At 66.3% G+C, this 17,908-nt stretch overlaps 3 protein-coding genes across 3 annotated transcripts; 1 reads left to right on the forward strand and 2 right to left on the reverse strand.

Annotated features, from left to right (window-relative positions):
* Positions 1–111: 111 nt before the first annotated feature.
* On the reverse strand, positions 112–7,708 carry STARD7 (StAR related lipid transfer domain containing 7). Its single transcript, XM_084302418.1, has 8 exons — positions 7,532–7,708; positions 4,233–4,438; positions 3,916–3,965; positions 3,392–3,502; positions 3,220–3,302; positions 2,769–2,868; positions 2,218–2,302; positions 112–892 (listed from the first exon to the last, which is right to left on the reverse strand). The coding sequence occupies exons 1-8, from the start codon at positions 7,594–7,596 to the stop codon at positions 702–704; spliced, it is 891 nt and encodes a 296-aa protein (XP_084158544.1). The 5' UTR covers positions 7,597–7,708; the 3' UTR covers positions 112–701.
* Positions 7,709–9,355: 1,647 nt separating this feature from the next.
* Positions 9,356–15,458, reverse strand: TMEM127 (transmembrane protein 127). The gene is made up of 3 exons (XM_084302324.1): positions 15,176–15,458; positions 12,126–12,290; positions 9,356–11,206 (listed from the first exon to the last, which is right to left on the reverse strand). The coding sequence occupies exons 1-3, from the start codon at positions 15,441–15,443 to the stop codon at positions 10,899–10,901; spliced, it is 741 nt and encodes a 246-aa protein (XP_084158450.1). The 5' UTR covers positions 15,444–15,458; the 3' UTR covers positions 9,356–10,898.
* A 49-nt stretch (positions 15,459–15,507) lies between these two features.
* On the forward strand, positions 15,508–17,833 carry CIAO1 (cytosolic iron-sulfur assembly component 1). Its single transcript, XM_084302323.1, has 7 exons — positions 15,508–15,708; positions 16,229–16,377; positions 16,455–16,566; positions 16,648–16,736; positions 16,815–17,016; positions 17,121–17,208; positions 17,294–17,833. The coding sequence occupies exons 1-7, from the start codon at positions 15,570–15,572 to the stop codon at positions 17,532–17,534; spliced, it is 1,020 nt and encodes a 339-aa protein (XP_084158449.1). The 5' UTR covers positions 15,508–15,569; the 3' UTR covers positions 17,535–17,833.
* The last annotated feature ends 75 nt before the right edge of the window (positions 17,834–17,908 follow it).

Here is a 17,908-nt window from a genome sequence, read left to right on the forward strand (position 1 = left end):
GCGGGGCTGCTGCTACCACAGGCCGTTTATTTGAGGTTTTCTGCCACCCTACAGAGCCCCCCCCCCCACACGGACCCCCCAGCCAGCACCCCCCAGCCAGAAAACCCCGGGGACACCGCAGACAGCGGGGGGGGTTGTGGTTTTGGGGTCCCCCCCAACGCTGCAGGGAGGCCGTGGTGCCCCGGTTGGTGCTGGCAGAAAGGTTCCCCCTGGTACCCCGAGCTCTGCCCCCCCCCCCCCCCCTACAAAGCAGCAGCAGCTAAAAACCAGCTCGGGGAGCCGCTTCCCCAGTTTGCCCAGTTTCCCCCAGTCCGGGACGCCCACGGCGAGAGTTCTGTTGGTGGGAAGGAGGCGCTGGGGCGGTGCTGATCCCATGGGCGCTGGGCGCAGTCTGGCAGCGCGGGGCCGCGATGGCTGGCGAGACCCCAAAAGCGAGACCCCAAAAGGGAGACCCCAACGTTTTGGGGTGCCGGAGTGCAGAGATGAGGAGGGGGCAGGCCCCGAATGAAGGCGTTGCTTCCTTTTTTGGGGGGGGGGGGAACATCGACGGGTACTGGGGGTGCTGACACGACACCGCAGCGGCCTGGCCACGAAGGGGACACCGGGGGGGAAGGGGGGCAGCGACCCCTTCCCCAGCACCCAGACCGGGCGCTGAGCTCGTGGGGAGGGGCACAGTGGGAAGGGAGCCCCCCCCCGGGGCGCTAGGCGTAGTCCAGCTGGGCCGGGCTGCAGCTGCCCTCGCTCTTGTGCTCGGCCGCGGGCACCCCGGCCTTGCCCTCGCCGCCGCCGCTGCCGTCGAGGGGCTTGGCAGCCATATAGTCCCGCACCTCCAGCTCCAGCTTCTTGGCCTTCAGGGCCGCCGTGTGCAGCTTCTCCAGGAAATCCGGCATACCTGGGGGGGGAGGCAGGGGTCAGCGGGGCTCTCACCCACCCCCCCGCCACCCCCTCCCCGCTCTCGTTTCTCTGATTTCTCTCCTTTCTCCCCAGCAGTCAGAGCTGAGGCCCAGCTCGCCTCAGAGCGGCCCCACAGAGGCGTTTTGTTGGTTTGGGTTCTTTTTTTTCTCCCCCCTCCCTCATTTCCTGCCCCCGAGTTCAGCCCGACCGCAAGGCAGGCAGGCTGCGAGGCTCCCTCGCCCCAGACGTGCCTGGTGGTGAAACAGCCCCGGCTCCAACAGGCTCCGTGGTGGCTGAGAACAAGGGCCGGGTACTCTTTTGGGGGGTATTTTGTGAGGTTTTATTTTTAAACGAAAACAAATCCCTCCTTTGACTCACTGAGGGCTCTGCAGGAAGGGCACAGAGCGTGCAGGAGGTCAGGGCCAAGCCCCAGGCAGTCCCCTCATGCCCCAGCTCTGCTGCAGGTGGCTGTGGAGTGAGCCCGGCTGGGTCCTGAGGTGCTGCGGGGCTCAAACCCACCGGGCTCAGCCCCACGAGGAGGTTCCTAAAAGTTTCCTTTCCTCCCCCACTGCAGTTAAAGCCCAACTGCTGCATGCCCAGCGCTCACAGCAAGAGCTGAGAGGTGCAAGCACTGCCCTGGTGCAGCAATGGGGGTCTGGGGATGCTGCCCCCAGCCCCTACTGCCCCCAGGGGGGCACTGAGCGGCTTAAACCAGGCAAAACCAGGTTGTGGGGTAAAAAGAGAGCGGGGGGGGGCAGGAGGTTGGTGTGCTGCATGCAGGGAGCGGCTGCGTTCAGACTCCACCATCTACCGCAAAGCACGTGATGGGGAGAGGAAAAAAGAAAAAAAAAAGACAAGCTTTCGCAAGAAGTGGGTTTTGGTTTTATTCCCCCCCCACTTGAGCTGCAGCGAGCAGCTGGAGCCTTAGGGCAGCCCCCTTGTGGGAGTCCCAGCAGGTGCTGCACTTACAGGAGTTTTCTCTCCTGTTTGCTGACATAACAGGGAAGAACGACAGCCCAGAGCTGCTCTGAAGTAAGGACAAACCAGCTCATTTCAGTGAAAAATGAAAGAGGATCCTGCTGGGCCTTCATTCTGCCTGGACTCTTTCCTCCTTGCTGCCCGTAAGCCAGGCACAGCTCCCTACCCACGGAAAGGGACGGGCAGCTGCAGCACCACCAGCCTCATTTTTAACCATTTTCAACCTTTCCTGCCCCGAGGGGGCTCAGGATGGGGAAGGGGGGAGCGCCCACGTGCACCCAGAGCGAGGAGGCGGCGGCAGGACGTCCCGCCAAGGGCCATGGCCGTGCTGCAGGCAGGACTCACCGCTCGACACCATCCAGCTGACGCAGTACCGCGGGAACACCGTCTGCGGGTTGTCGCTGTAGGTCAGCAGGTAGTCGAAACCGTTCTGCAGGAGGAGGAGGCTCCGTGAGCTCCCAGCAGGCTGCCCACAGCCCCCCCAGCGAGCGCTGCTGGCTCTCAGGAAGCAGACAAAGTGTTAAAGAGGGAAGCACGGTGGTGGTGTGGAGCAGGAAAGACCCGGTGAGGGCACACGGGGAGTTTTTAGAGGTGGTTTTGTGGAGAAGGAAGGAGTCAGCTGCCTGCATTGACCCCACGCAGGCTCTTCAGGCTCTAGGCAGCCTGCAGAGATCCAGCAGCGCTTGTTGTGAGAAGATTTGGTTGTAGCACTCGATGTTAAGAGGCTCGAGGCTTTTTTTGAAGGCATCTGGGTCTCTGGAGCAACGCGTTCAGCTCCCCAGGGGCACCCAACTCCTGTGGGAAGGGCCTCGAGCTCCCGAGCCAGCACTTCCAGCCCTTACCCCCTAGGGTGAGAAGCAGCCTCGCACCCGCGCTGCCCAGCCCCCAGGACACACCTCGTCAAAGGTCTTGTGCGGGCGGATAACCATCTGCGACTCGTAGGTCCTCACCCGAACGTACTCCGGGTCCTCCGGGACGCTCGGGTGCTCCACAGCCCTGCGGGGACAGACGGGGGGCCTCAGAGGATGGGCTCTGCACGGGGACGGCGCCCAGCACCAGCCCAGCCTCAACTATGTGGGAACTGGAGCTGCTTTTGAGAATGAGGCTGGATTTTCAGGCAGCTCCTTCAGGTTTTGAAGGAATTTTGGGAAAAAGCTCATTAAATCCACACCCAGCTCGTAGCAGTTGGTCTCAGCTTTGTTTTACGGGTGGGAAACGAAGGATTTCAGCTGCAGGACGTGACCTTAGTGTGAGACCCGTGGATCAAGGGGCACCACCGACCTCACGGCCTGGCAGAAAGACCTCAGGAGCTTGGCCAGGCCGAGCTGGCACACCACGTACACGTACCGTGACACCAGGACCATCAGGTTGTTCTCCTTGTCCACGCTGTAGCGGCGAACGTAGACGTAGTCTCGTGAGTACATCGGGTACTGGGGGGAGAGAGAGAAGCGGCGTCAGCCCTGCCTGCTGCGGAGGTGTGGTGAGGAAACAGGAGAGGAAAGGAGGAGGAATCCCTCACCGGGAAGTGGGTCACCCAGTGAATCACTTCGGAGCCCGTGGCCAGGTCTCTCTCGATGACATCCAGCTTGATGACCAGCGAGTCCCACTTCTTCCTGTACTCCGTGTCCAGCTGGCAGCAACGAGAGGCTGAGTCAGAGCCACGGAACCCCCAGCGCTGCTGCGGGACAACCAGCCCTGCTCCTTGCCCCGTGGAAACCTCACCACAGCTTCTAACACCAAGAAATTAAAGACTCCTGGGCGATGCTGGGAGAAGGGGAAGGCAGGAGGGCTGCGCTGCCCCGCAGGGCTCGTGGGGGGGAGCCAGGAGCAGGGATCTGGAGGGTTCCTGCAGCCCAGCACAGCCCGCGTGTGCCAACGCCTCAATTCCAGCTGGGCTGAGCAGCAGAACCCAACCAGGACGTGGGATGTCCTCGTCCTGCTCCTGGTCTATGCTACGGGCTGTCCTGGGTGGGGGTAGGTCGGGCAGATGGATGCCATTCCCCATTTCTGCTCCCCACCCCCCGGCAGCCGGGCTCCACTCACCTGGACGTTGAAGAACTGCCTGGGAGTCACGTCTGTGTACGTCCCGAACACTGCAGCAAAGAGAAGGCGTTCAGTCACGGGCAAACCCAAGTTTTACACCCCAGAAGCCAACCTGCCCTTCTCATCTCGCTGCACCAAGGCAGGCGTTGGGGCTGGGATCCCCCCCGAAGGGCTGTGAGGGGAAGGGACCCGGGAGGGGGAAGCACAGGACGGGATTTCACATTTTTTCCTGCAGACAGAGGCCAGGCAGGACGCACGAGGCGCAGCCGGTGCCAGCTGTGGGGAAGAAGCCCCACGCAGGGCGCAGCGGGCGGTACCTCGGTACTGGTAGAGGTGGGTGCCCTCGATGGGGCGCCGCCAGAGCTTGAAGTGCTTCTTGTCCATGATCATCTCCCAGGGCTGCTCCCCGGGGGCGCGCACCGCGTCCCGCTCCGACGCGGGGTCCGGGTGCTGGTACTCGTCTGGGGAGCCGCCGCGAAGCATGGCCGAGATGTTCTCCATGTGCTTCATCTCCTGCGCAGAGCTGGGGGGACACAGAGCAGTTAGAGACCAACCCGGGCACGGGACGGAGCCCTGGAGACCTGCAAAGCCTCCACGCGGAGCTAAAGGCAGCGCCTGGGGCTCGGTGCTGCAGGAACGGCAGGGATCACTCGCTGGGCTGTGAAACACGCAGCCAGCGGGGCTGCAGCTTCCCCGGGTGTTTTAACTTCGGCCCCCAGGGTCCTGCGTTATCACAGAGCATTGAAACTTCGCTCCGGTGCGTTCAGGAGGGGCTCCCCTCGCGTTCTCTCTCCCCAGGTAGAAGCCCACCGTGGCTAAAAGCAGTTGCTGAGGCTGCAGCACCCAGGGCAGGGCCCTGCCTTCCAGGACAGGAACCAAAACCCCACGGGACACGAGCGGCTGCTCCGTGAGCGCTGCTTCTCAGGGGAGGTGCAGGAGGGCGGCGGGGCAGAGCCCGAAGGAGCAGGCAGAATTCTCCCCCGAGAGGAGGGGGGCGGCCAAAGCTCCCAGCACCTCCCGAGGCTGCAGCGGGAGCAGGGTCGGGTTGGGTTTGGTTGGGAGCAGAACGGAGCAGGAGAAGGAGGGACACGAGGATGAAGCGTTTGGGGAAGGCAGCGACTGAGCGCTCGCAGCACCAGCATGGTGCTGAGTCAGTGTGGGAGCAGCAGCCAGGGCCGGGGGGGCACTCGGGGGGTGGCCCCCACAGGAGGATGGAGACCCCACAGCACCCCGAGAGGAGACGGGGAGGGAAGGGGAGGGACTGGCGCTGCTCTGGAGCCCGAGCTGCACGCAGCAGCCAGCAGGAATAAGGCAAAGAGGACCACGAGGACCACCTGCAGCAGGAGGACAGCACGGGGGGGCTCTGCACACCACCAAAACCCCAAAATTAAACATCAAAAAAAGGGAGAACCTGCCCGTTTGGAGCTGCAGCCCCCACCTGCACCACCCCACGATCAAACCTCCGCCTGGCTCGTGGTGCAGCCCCCTGCGGACACGGGGTCCTCACTCGCTGCCTGCAGCGCCCCCAGCCCCGCCGCCACCCCGAGATACTAATTAGGTGGGGTAATTAGCATCAGCCTTAATGAAACCGCCGCCTGGGAGCTGTGAGGCAGGTCTCGCTCGTCGGGTGAGGGCGGCTTGGTGGTGCCGGGGAGCCCCCGAGCTGCCCACACCGGGAACAAAACCCCACAGAGATCCAGGCAGGAGGGGGCAGCTGCACCCCATAAGTGTGGGGCACGGGGGGAGCCCCGCTCCCTGCGCAAAGCCCGGCCCCATCCCGCGTGCTGAGGGCCAGGAGCGGCAGCGTTCCAGCCCCGTGCCCAGCGGGTGCCAGCGCCAGGCCCCGCGATTTATTTCGGGCACAGGGAGCAGCCGGGCCCCGCTGCAGGGCCCTGGGGTCAGGCTGACCTCTGCCTGAGGCGGCAGCGAGCAGAAAACAAAACAAAAACCCAAATAAACCCAGCGGCAGCACCTGCTGGGAAACACGCCCCGTCCCTACCTCCCTGAGGTGTGCAAAGAGTAAAAATGTGATAAAAGAGCTTAAATTCCCCCAAAACGGGCCTGTGCTGCTGCAGCTGCTGGGATCGAGCACTTGGGGAAGAGCGAGGGCTCAGAGCCCAGCCGCTCGTGGGCATTTTCTGCCCCAAACTCCTGGGTTTCCTCCCCCCTTTCCCCCTCCACGTCCCGAAGCCCCAGACGAGCTCCTCACCAAAGGGTTTTTTAATCCCCTGAGGCGCAGCTCGCACCCTGCTGGCTCCTGAGCAAATCGGCTCAGGGCCTCCAACCCCAAACCCAGAGCGAAGGCACGAGGAGGAGAGCAGGGACACCAAGGCGAGGGCACCGGGACGGGATTGGGGCCGTCCCCGTAACCTTGAAGCGAGCGGCTCGGCCCCGAGTTTAATCCCACTCCTAATCCAAACCCTGCTGAGGCCACCACAAAGCGTGGCGCCGGGTTTGCCGTCCCCATACCGGCCCCAAAACACCTCGTGGCACGTGGGCGAGCCGCCTCCCTCGGGAATAAAATGGGATTTCTCCTCTCCTGGGCTGCACAAAGGTCGGCAGCGCACCCCTGAAGCACCCCAAGCTGCCCCAAAGCAGGGCGAAGGGGTGCAAGCGAGGGGCGGGCCTCGTTAAGGCGAGGATTTAATTGATTATTAGCTAAGCTCCTTAATGCAGTGCCAGGTACTGAGCCCCTACAGGGCGCTGAGCACCCACAGGACGGCGCGGCCGCGCGCTCGAGGCGCTGGGAGCTGGAATTGAAGAGGAGGAAAAGGCGGCGCTGCCGCGGCGTGCCAGAGCTGCCCATTAAGTTTTAATTACCCCCCCCCAGGTCCCAGCCTGTACTCACTAATTACGCTGCAATGAAGCCAGGGCGATCCCAAAAAGCCATCAAAAAAACGCCAAAAAGACCCAACCTGGCCCCATCCCACCATAGTGAGGGCACCCCAGGGTGTCTGGGGGGCGCCCACCCCATGGGTTTGGTGGGACATCCCCAGCCTGGGGGCACCCTGAGATGTTGGGGGGGGGGGGGGGGAGAATTAGGGACCTTCCCTGTTGGTTCTGGGGTTAATCCCATGCCTGAAGGGGTCAGGGGGCGAATTGGGGACCTCCCTGAGGGTTTGGGGGGCACCCCAAGCATGGGGGATGGGGGGGAGTCAGGGGCATTCCCAAAAGTCTGGGGGGGCACTTCCAGGTGTGGGGGCTCAGGCAGCATCCCCAGGAATTTGAGGGGGGGACGACCCTCTGCGGGTGTTCAGGGCCACCCTCAGGCATGAGGGGAGAAGGGGGGGGTCAGGGATACCCCCAGGGGCTTGGGGGACGCCCCCAAGGGCTTTGGGGGGGGGAACCTCTGACATGGGGGGCTTGGGGGGTGGGCAAGGACCCTCCGTGGCGGTTTGTGATCACCCTCAGGCATTGGGGGGGGGAGCTCAGGGGTACCCCTAAGATCTCGGAGCTCCCCCCCGGCTGCAGGGGCTCAGGGACATCCCCAGGATCTGGGGACCCCCCCCCAAATCCGGGGGCTCAGGGGGCATCCCGAGGAGCTCTGGGGGGGTCCCTCCGAGTCAGGACCCTCGGGGAAGGGGGGGGCGCGGGGTGGGGGTCGGGGGGCACGCACCGCTGCAGCTCCTCCTCCTCGATGCGCTGCCCGTCCCACACGAAGACCCCGGCCAGGGCGGCCATGAGGCGGGCGGCGGCGAGGGCGGGGCGGCCCCGGGCCAGCCCCCGCCCCCCCCCGGGCCCTCCTCCTCCTCCTCCTCCTCCTGCTGCCCGCCGCCCCCCTCCCCCTCTCTCCTCAGCCCCGCCGCCCCCCCGCTGCCGGCCCCTCCGCGGCCTCCTCGCCCGCTGCCCGCCGCCGGAGCCGCAGTGCAGCAGGCCCAGCAGGCCCAGCAGGCCGCGCCGCCCCGCCTGGCCCCCGGCGGGAGGAGAGGGAGGAGGAGGAGGGCGGGGAGGAGGCGGCGGCAGGCCCGAGGCCGGCGGGCGGAGGCCCAGGCGCGAGGCCCGGGCGAGGAGGCCGAGGAGCGGCCGCCGCGGCTGCAACATGCCGCCGCTCTGCCCCCGCCGCCGTCGCGCGGCGTCTGACGTCAGCGCGCCGCGCCGCCCGCTCCTCATTGGGCGCCGCCGCCACCGCCCCGCGCGGCGATTGGGTGGGAGAGGGGGGGTGGGCGGGGTCTGCAGGGGGTGGGCGGGGACAGGGCGAGAGGGGGCGGGGCTTGGCGCGGGGGGCGGGGTTTGGGGGCACGGGGCTGGATGGGGCCGGGGGCTGTGGGGTCGGGGGCAGCCGCCCCTAATTGTGGGGTGTGGGGGCACAGCCCTGTATGCATTGGGGTGCGGGGGGCACAGCCCTGTATGGGGTGCCTGTATTTATTGGGGTGGGGGACACCAGCCTTGATTTATTGGGGTCCAGGGGGCACAGACCTCGATTTATTGGGGTCCAGGGGGCTCAGGACTTTATTTATGGGGGTTTGGGGCACCAGCCTTTATTTATTGGGGTGCAGGAGGACAGGCCACTATTTATTGGGGTGCTGGGGGCACAGTCCTTTATCGGGGTGCTGGGTACAGGCCTTTATTTTTTGGGGTGTGGGGGCCACAGGACTTTATTTACTGGGGTTTGGAGCACCAGCCTTTATTTATTGGGGTTCAGGGGGCACAGGCCTCTAATTACTGGGGTTTAGGGGCACAGGCCTTTATTTATTGGGGTGCACAGCACAGGCCTATATTCATTGGGGTATGGGGCCACAGGACGTTATGTATTGGGGTGCGCAGCACCAACCTCTATTTGTTGGGGTGCGGGGGGCACCTGGACTTTTATTTATTGGGGTGTGGGGGTACAGGCCACTATTTATTGGGGTGCTGAGGGCACAGCCCTTTATGGGGGTGCAGGGCACACGCCTTTTATTTATTGGGGTGGGCAGGACTTTATTGGGATATGGGGGCACAGGCCTTTATTTATTGGGGTGTGGGGACTCAGACCCTTATTTATTGGGGTGGGAGCACTGACCTGTGCTTATTGGGGTACGGAGGGCACAGGCCTTTACTTATTGGGGTGGGGGCACCAGCCGGTATTTATTGGGGTGCGTGGCAGCGGGTGCAGTCCAGGGGCATTTCTTGGGGTTCTGGCACAGGCGCTTAGAGGGGTGCAGGGCAACGGGGCGCAGGCGAGGGCATTTGATGGGGTGCACAGGGCATGGGGCAGGGCAGCACAGGCCTTTATAGGGGCGCAAGGATCGGGGGGGGGACTTAGGAGGGGCTGCCAAGTGGGGTGCGTGGCAGGGACGTTTTTTGGGGTGGAGGACAGCAGCAGACAGCGGGGATATTTATCGGGGCGCAGAGCAGCACGAGGGGGGAGCAGCGTGGAGCCCCCCCCCACAGCTTTAGGATAAAACCCGGCCCCGAACCCCCCGCCCCTGGTTTTGGGAACAAAGCGCAGGCAGGCACCGGGCACTATGTACACGGGTTTATTCCTCTGGAAAAGGGCAGGGCGCGGGACGGGGCCGAGGTGCGGGGTGTGGGGGACACGGGGACGGTGACAGAGGGGTGGCACACGGCCCCCCCCCAACCCCGACACCTCAGGGACCTCCCCGCATCCCGCCCCGACCTCCCGGGGCTACGTTTGTTAGTAGGGTGGGGGCGTCGCGTCCTTTTCCTTTTTTTGGGGTTTTTACAGAAATACAGTGTTTATGCACAAGACTATTTACAGACGAGCCCTCCCTTGCATAGAGGCGCCGGGGGGGGGGGAAGGGGGGGAACCCAAATCATTTTCCGGACACCCCAGCACCCCCAGACCTGGTTATTTTTGGCCGAGGGGGCAGCAGCGGGGTGGTGGGACGGGGAGAACGGCACTGGGGCTGTGCTGGACCCTTCAGATGACGCTGCCGGTGCCCGGACCAAAGCCCCGATGGTTTTGGGGCTGTGACGGAGCCACCCCCGGTCACATCCTGAGCCCCAGCGGGCGGCCGAATCCTGCCCAGGCAGCAGGAGGAGGAAGAGGAGCAAGCGGGATGAAGCAGCAGGGCAGGGAACGGGGTGAGGAGCATTTGGAAGAGGGGAGCAGCATCGCGCAGCGTGCCGGCCCTAAAACTCCTCCTGGAGCCCCCCGCACCTCTGCCGAGCTGCCCCGCTGCTCCCGGGCTGGCATACCCACCCCGCGCAGCTTTCCCTGCTCAATTTGCCCCAAACGGCCCCAAAACAAGGCTGCTCTCCTTGCTGGCTGCCGTCTGGGTTTGGCTGCGGGACTCTCGGCACCGCGCGGCTCCCGGCAGCATCCCTCGGGGCTGGCGGAGGAGCGGGGCGGTGAATTCATTCATTAAAAGCGGGGCAGAAAAACCATTAAAAGGGAGCCAAAAGCAAACCAGTCCCACTTCCGCGGAGGTCAGGAACTTGCATAAAAGCCACAGCCGCAGGCGCCCACCTCGGAGCTGCTTCTCGGGGCCGGCGCCGTACAAAAACCTCGGGATTTTCCTTGGGTTTGCAGCCCGGGGAGGTGCCGTGCCCCCCCCCGCCAGCCTCACCGCGGGCACGGCGACGTCCTGGAAGCACCACCGGTGGGCGGCGAGCCTCAGGAGTAAAGTGCAAAACGCGTGCCATGGGCACGAGCCGCGGGAGGGGAGCGGTGCCGGGGGGGTGGTGCTGTGCCTGCCCCCCTGCTGGGGCTGCTGCGGCCCCCTCCTCTCCCACGGCGCCTCTCCGCACGCACCGACACACTGGCACACGCGTGTACCTGGTGGTGCAGGCAGGGTGGGCTGGGGCCGAGCTCGCAGCCTCCGTCGCGGTGCCCCGTGGTCCGCAGGGGGGGAAGGAGGGCTCGGGGGGCGGCTTCGGGGCTCGCCCCCGTCTCTAAATCCAACTCTAAAACCAGTCCTTCGCGCGGGACAGCCAGCACGGCGCCCCCACGGCGAAGCAGCCGGGACCGGCAGCCCCGGGGGAGGGCAAGTTTTGGGGGGGGGGGCACGGAGCCCTGCCCGCGCCCCGGAGCCGCGGCGGCCTCAGGGGGTGTACGCCGGGGGTGGCTGGAACTGGTTGATCACCTCGTACTCGGCCGGGTAGGGCTCGTTCTCCTCCATCTCCGACAGCAGCTCCAGGGCCTGCTCCTCCTCCTCGGTGGGGTAGTGGCGCAGCAGGTTGGCGGCCGTGGCGAGGATGGAGGCGCCCCCGGCCCCCGCCACCAGGTAGAAGCTGACGGCGAAGGTGACGTAGACCTGGGAGCCGTGGTACTTCTTGTGCTGCTGCTGCTGCGCCAGGATCAGCTCCGAGGCCCAGTAGCAGAAGCCGATGACGGTGGCGCACTGCAGGACTGGGGGCGGGGGGGAAGGACAGAGGTTGAGGCACCAGGAAGGAATAAAAATCAGTGAGTTTACTTCGTGGCTAAGGCAGGAGCCCCCCCACGGCCGTGCTCTGCTTGCCAGGGGGGTGGAGCAGGCAGAGAGCGAGGTATTGGGGCAAAAAATGAGCCTGCCCAGCCCGTGGAGGTACCAGAAGGCTGAAATTCATCACAGGAGGGAGGAAAGCAGCAGGGAGAGGAGCGCAGCCTGACGGAGCCTCCCCTCTGCCTCCAGGCCAGCAGGGAAAGAAGAGGCTGAGCGCCTCCCTGTGAGCCTGGACGCTGCTGTGCTAAGGGTGTTTGTCCCCATCTCTGTGGGGGAGCCGGGCTAGGGAGGAAAAGCAGCAGAAAAATAAAGGAGCTCCCCTGGCGTGGCTCTGAGGAAGCAAACCAGCTCACCCGGCTCATGATAAAGGAGGAGGAGCAGCGAGGCCATGAAGCTGAAGGGATTTTGTGACCCAGAAGGAGCTGCACGGACACCTTGGTGCCCTGAGCCCCACGCCGTGGGCTCTGCAGCTCAGCGCCCTGACGTGCCGGCAGGGCTCAGGGGATGTAAACCTCCTGAGGCTGACTCACAGCACCCGACCTTCCCCACAAGGGCACGGATCTGCGCCACGGGAGCCCTTTGAGAAGCACAGCTCACCGCCCCGTGCCCATTTGGAGGCGCTTGGTGTCCACCCCTGACCTCTGACCCCAGGATTTAGCTCCGATTCGGAGGCCAGAGCTGCCCTTGAGGGCTCTGAGGCTGCTCTGGCTGCAGACAGAGCTAAGGAAGAGCTCTGCACATCGGCTGGGCAGCGCAGCCCCGAGCTGAAAACCCCTTTCCTCGGATCAGGGAAGGGAATCTGGGGTTTCCCCGTGCGGCTGCAGCGACAGCCCTGCCTGGTGTTACCTGTGAGGATGTGGGCGAAGGCGTAGCGGCGCGTGATCTTCAGCGCCGGGTGCTTGGGCCCGAAGACGTCCAGCAGGAAGGCCGAGAGGCTGCAGATGATGCCCAGGAAGCAGAAGGCGGCGATGACGCGGAGCAGCAGCACGGTCTGGGGGTTCATGCAGTAATCTGCGGGGACATGGGGCTGCTGAGCACGGCGGCAAGCTGCCCTCTTGACCTGACCCCTCCCCAGTGCCCCGACGGTTTCACCCTGCAGAGCTCTCCTCCGGGCTTGGAGAAGTGGTGCTGTGCACCTCTGCCCTCCATGAACCCGACCTTTGTTAGCTGCGGGCAGGGCATTTTATGGGGTGCTGCTGCAGCGGAAATGAAAGCTGAGGGAACGCCTCCAAACAGGGCTGCGCAGGTTCCTTGTTTTGTATGAACTGGGAGTTTACCGGGGAGCCTCCTTGCTCTGACACCGCTCAGCTCCGGAGCTGAAGGAAGCCTGGTCCCGCACCTCCCCGGGACATTTCGGTGCTGCCAGGGTCACCCCGCAGAACCCAACCCCATTTACCCCCATCTCGGGCACGCCGAGCCCTCGGGGCCAGCCAAGGTGCTGCCGGACCCACCCCGGGCTGGGCTGAGCACCCCAGGAGTCACCTCCCTGGGAGCTGTTTACGAGCAGCGCCTGACCCGGCCTGGGGACAAACCCTTCAATTAGGGGAAATTAGCGTGCAGACGGGGCAGGATCCTCTTCCTGGCAGCTCACCGGGGCTCTGCACCGCGGTGACCCCACAAACACCAAGGGTGTTTGCCCTAAAGGCGTGTGGGGGTGATCCCATGCGGGGAAACCGGGTGGGTTTGTGCCAGAAAAACACCCGTGGGTGGGGAGAGGGAGAAGGAAAGGGCAGGCACGAGTCCCTCGGAACCGTGTGCCCCAAACGCCCCCGCTGCAGGGCACGGCTCGGCCACCCCAAAAGCCCCCCGTATCGGGAGGGCAGGGCGCTGCTCCCCTCCTCTTCCCCTTCTCATCTCCCCACCGAGCTGTTCTGGTGCTCCCCGGGCCCTGCGGGGGGGTGGCGAGCACTTCCCGGCTCCAGCACCGAAGGAGAAGCAGCGAGGGGGATCCCGGGGGAAGTTGAAACCTTGGCTAAAAGCCACAGCGGGCACGAGTGGTCGGTCTGTCTGTCTGTCCTTCTGTCTGTCTGTCTGTCTGTCCTTCTGTCTGTCTGTCTGTCCTTCTGTCTGTCTGTCCGTCCGTCTGTCTGCCCCGGGTGGCACGCAGAGCTGGAGTTACAGCCTGGGGCCTCCCAGGAGCACGGGGAGCTTCCAACCAGGCTGCCCCACGGGATAACCCGAGCTGGAGGGGACCCCCTCCCCGGAGCCCTGCCGCTGCCTCCACTCAGCACCACCAAAAATGAATCCGTGGGCCTGAGGGCTGGCTGAGCCAACTCCAGAAATCATCACGGTTGGAAAATCCCTCCTCACCCTGTACACACAGCCCCTGCCACCTCTGTCACCACCAAACCCTGTCCCCAAGCACCACGTCCAACCCCTCCTTGAACACCCCCAGGGACGGGGACTCCCCCACCTCCCTGGGCAACCCGTCCCAGTGCCTGCCTGCTCTGTCTGAGCAGCAATGGCTCCTCATTGCCCACCTGAACCTCCCCTGGCACAACTCGAGGCCGTTCCCTCTGCTCCTGTCAGTTCCCTGTGAGCAGAGGCCGCCCCCCAGCCCCCCACCCCTTCCTTCCAGGCAGTTGCAGAGAGCAATGAGCTCTGCCCTGAGCCTCCTCTTCTCCAGCCCTCTTCTCGATGCCCTTCTTGCAGTGAGGGGCCTCAGCCAGGAGAAGCCCCCACGTCCCCAGGAGCCCCTCCCAGCTCCTGACCACCTCTGGGGGCAGGTCCCCTCCCTGCCACCCACCCCGAGCTCCCCGTCCCAGCTCCGTGCTGTCCCCTCAGCTCCTGGCGCTGTCCCCAGGGATCAGCGTTGCCCCTCTGCTTCCCTTGGGAACAAACTAAACCCCCAGGACCTGCCCCTAAACCCCCTCCCCTTGCTTCCTACACCCCCAGGGCCTGACCCCACACCCCCAGGAACCGGCTCCTAACCCCCTTCCCCTGAACTGCCAGGATCTGCCCCCACACCCCCTCCCCCAGTCCCTACACCCCCGGGGCCAGTCCCTAACCCCCTTCCCCCAACCCCTACCCCTATTCCCAGGCCCCTAAAGCCCCGAGACTGGACCCTACACCCCTAGGACTGGCTCCTAACCCCCTTCCCTGGCCCCTAAAACCCTGGGATCTGCCCCTACGTCCCTTTCCCTGGCCCCTAACTCCCCGGGGTCGAGCCCCACACCCCCCTCCCCCGGTCATTACAGCCCCAGGGCCTGACCCTACACCCTAAGACCAGCTCCTACCCACCCCTGTTCCTCAGGCCCTACACCCCAGGATCAGTCCCTACACCCCTGGGGCCACTCCCTGACCCCCAAACCCTCAGGACCTGCCCCTAACCCCTGGGACTGGACCCTACACCCCTTCTCCCGGCCCTAACGCCCCCGGATCAGACCCTAAACCCCCAGGATCGGCCCCTAACCCCCCCAGAATCAGGCCCTAAACGCCTGGAACCTGCCCCTACCCCTGCTCCCCAGCCCCTAACCCCAGGGACTGGACCCTACACCCCTAGGGCCGGCCCCTCACCCCCTTCCCAGGCCCTGAAGGCCCCAGATCGGGCCCTAAACCCCCGGGATCAGGCCCTAAACCCCCAGGACCTGCCCCTACCCCTGCTCCCCAGCCCCTAACCTCAGGGACTGGACCCTACACCCCTTCTCCCGGCCCCAAACCCCCTTCCCAGGCCCTGAAGACCACGGATCGGGCCCTAAGCCCCCTGGGATCAGGCCCTAAACCCCGGTGACCTACCCTTAACCCCCGGCACTGGACCCTACACCCCTTCCCCGGCCCCAAACCCCTTTCTCAGGCCCCAAACCCCCCGGGATCGGCCCCTAAACCCCCCGGGCCCTGCCCCTGCCCCTGCCCCTTCCCCTCCCGGTCCCGCTCCGTCCCCGTGCCCCCGGTCTCACCGCGCAGCAGCTCGGGCTCCACGTAGCCCAGCACATCGGCGACGCCCAGCTCCTGCCGGCCGCAGGTGCCGCCGTGGATGCGGAGCCAGGCGGGCTCGGCCAGCGCCGTGCAGAGCGCCGTGATGGACAGCGCCCCGGGCAGCGCCGACGCCAGGCTCCGCTCCGGCTGCTTCGGCAGCCCCCCCCCGCCTCCGCCGCCGGCCCCGCCGCCCGCCGCCCCCCTCCGCCGCCGCCCCCCGGGCAGCCCCGGCCCGCCGGGGGTGTACATGGCGCCCGGCCCCGGCCCCGGCTCCCGGCTCCGGTTCCGCTTCCGGCCGCGGTCCGGTTCCGCTTCCGGCCCCGCCCCGCGGCTCGGCTGCTTCCGCTTCTTCCGCTTCCGGCGGCGGCGGGCGGCATGAAGGAGGCGCTGCAGCCGCTGTGCCGGGTGGCCGCGCACCCCGAGGCCCGCTGCTGGTTCCTGGCCTGGAGCCCCGGCGGCGGCCTCCTGGCGTCCTGCGGCGGGGACCGAACCGTGCGGCTCTGGGCGAGGGAAGGTGCGGGGCGGGGCCACGAGCCAGGGGGCGTGGCCATGGGAAGGGGCGGGGTCAAGGAGAGGGGTGGGGTAAGGGGGCGGGGTCAGGGGGTAGTGGGCGGGGTCAGGGGCAGGGGTGAGGCAAGGCGAGGGGGCGGGGTCACAGAGGCAGGGGGCGGGGCCACAAGAGGTGGGTGGGGCCACGGAGGGGCTGTGGGAGCTGGGGGAGGAGCCCCAGGGAGTGGGGGCGGGGCCATGGGAGCTCTGCGGGAGGGGCGGGGCCACAGGGCTGGAGGCGGGGCGATGGGAGGTGAGGGGGTGGGGCCACATCACCTGTGGGCGGGGCTAAAAGCACGGTGTGGGAGGGGTCCTGGGGAGGGTGGGGCTGCGAGGGGCGGGGCTTAAAGGTAAGGGCGGGGCTAAAGGCAGCGAGAGGGTGGGGTGGTGCTGGGGGGCGGGGCCTGATGGCAGCAGGGGTGGAGCCTGCAGGGGTGGGCCTGAGGCCACGCCCCCTCCCCTCGCCCCCCCTATCCCCCCCCCAGGGCCGGGCTGGGCGTGCCGGGCGGTGCTGGGGGAGGGGCACCAGCGCACGGTGCGGCGCGTGGCCTGGTCGCCCTGCGGCTCCTACCTGGCCTCCGCCAGCTTCGACGCCACCACCTGCATCTGGAAGAAGGGCGACGACGGCTTCGAGGTGAGGCCCCCCCCCGGCCCCCTGCCCCCCAGCCCTCACCCCGCCATGCCCTGACCCCCCCCCCGTCCCCTCCACAGTGCGTGACCACGCTGGAGGGGCATGAGAATGAGGTGAAATCGGTGGCCTGGGCCCCCTCGGGCAACCTGCTGGCCACCTGCAGCCGCGACAAGAGCGTGTGGGTGTGGGAAGGTGAGTGGGACAACCCCAGGGGGGGGCCCTGTGCCGCCTGTCCCCCCCCCAGTGCCCTAACGGGGAGCGCTGTGCCCGCAGTGGATGAGGAGGAGGAGTACGAGTGCGTCAGCGTCCTCAACTCGCACACGCAGGACGTCAAGCACGTGGTGTGGCACCCCAACCAGGAGGTGAGGGCGGCGCCAACGAGGGGCTGGGGGCTTTCTGTGGGTGCACAGCCCCTCAACACCCCCTGACCCCCACCCCAGCTCTTGGCCTCGGCCAGCTACGACGACACGGTGAAGCTGTACCGCGAGGAGGAGGACGACTGGGTGTGCTGCGCCACGCTGGAGGGCCACGAGTCCACCGTGTGGAGCCTGGCCTTCGACCGCAGCGGCGAGCGCCTGGCGTCCTGCAGCGACGACAAGACGGTGCGCATCTGGCAGCAGTACAAGCCGGGCAACGAGGAAGGTGAGCGCCCCTCGGCCCCGTGAGGAGCAGCAGGGAACGCATCCGAGTACCCGGGGCGTTGCTTGATTCACCCCCGGTGCTGAGTTTTTCCTCTCGCTGCCCAGGGGTGGCGTGCAGCGGCACCGACCCCACCTGGAAGTGCGTCTGCAACCTGTCTGGCTACCACTCCAGGACCATCTACGACGTGGCGTGGTGTGTGGCGGCGCGGCCCCGCTCCCCTCGGTTCCCTTTGGTTTTGGGGGGAGCAGGGCTGACCCCCAGCGCTGCCCCCCTGCAGGTGCCACCTCACCGGGGCGCTGGCCACGGCCTGCGGCGACGACGCCATCCGGGTCTTCGAGGAGAGCGCCTCGTCCACGCCGCAGCAGCCCACCTTCAGCCTCACCGCCCACGTGCCCCGCGCGCACTCGCAGGACGTCAACTGCGTGGCCTGGAACCCCAAGGAGCCGGGGCTGCTGGCCTCCTGCAGCGACGACGGCGAGATCGCCTTCTGGAAGTACCAGCGGCCCGAAGTCTGCTGAGAGCTCTCCCCAGAGGTTTCAGGCTGCGCTGCTGGCCACAAAGCCCCTTGTTGAGGAGAGCAGGACGGGGACGGGGCCGGGGTGGGCAACCTCCTGCGTCCCACCTCCCTGCAGCACTTGGACTTCAGCCCTGTGGCAGCCCGCGGCTGGGGGGTTTGGCGGGGCCAGAAAGGAGCCTGCCAGCCGTGGGGGTCCTGCCACGCTCCCCAGGGACACGCACAGTGGGGCAGCCCCCCTGCCAGGCTCAGGGAGACACCCCCAGGGCGATGCTTCTCCCTCCTGCTCCGCGCTCAATAAATCCTCGCCCTGCTCGAAGCCTCCGGCTCTTCCTTTTGGGACTGTCACCGCCCCGCCTGGCCCCTGGGGGAGCGGGG

This window comes from Netta rufina (genome assembly GCF_964035555.1).
Source record: "Netta rufina genome assembly, chromosome: 27".
Lineage (NCBI taxonomy): Eukaryota > Metazoa > Chordata > Aves > Anseriformes > Anatidae > Netta > Netta rufina.

Coding starts and splice junctions, on each gene's coding strand:
- STARD7 (XM_084302418.1), bottom strand. CDS start 7,596: ATGGCCGCCCTGGCCGGGGTCTTCGTGTGGGACGGGCAGCGCATCGAG. Junction 3,966..4,232: donor CCACCTCTACCAGTACCGAG/GTACCGCCCGCT, acceptor TCTTTGCTGCAG/TGTTCGGGACGTACACAGAC. Junction 2,303..2,768: donor CGCACAAGACCTTTGACGAG/GTGTGTCCTGGG, acceptor CTCCTCCTGCAG/AACGGTTTCGACTACCTGCT.
- TMEM127 (XM_084302324.1), bottom strand. CDS start 15,443: ATGTACACCCCCGGCGGGCCGGGGCTGCCCGGGGGGCGGCGGCGGAGG. Junction 12,291..15,175: donor GGAGCCCGAGCTGCTGCGCG/GTGAGACCGGGG, acceptor ATGTCCCCGCAG/ATTACTGCATGAACCCCCAG. Junction 11,207..12,125: donor CTTCGCCCACATCCTCACAG/GTAACACCAGGC, acceptor CCCCGCCCCCAG/TCCTGCAGTGCGCCACCGTC.
- CIAO1 (XM_084302323.1), top strand. CDS start 15,570: ATGAAGGAGGCGCTGCAGCCGCTGTGCCGGGTGGCCGCGCACCCCGAG. Junction 16,737..16,814: donor TGTGGCACCCCAACCAGGAG/GTGAGGGCGGCG, acceptor CCCCCACCCCAG/CTCTTGGCCTCGGCCAGCTA. Junction 17,209..17,293: donor ACCATCTACGACGTGGCGTG/GTGTGTGGCGGC, acceptor GCCCCCCTGCAG/GTGCCACCTCACCGGGGCGC.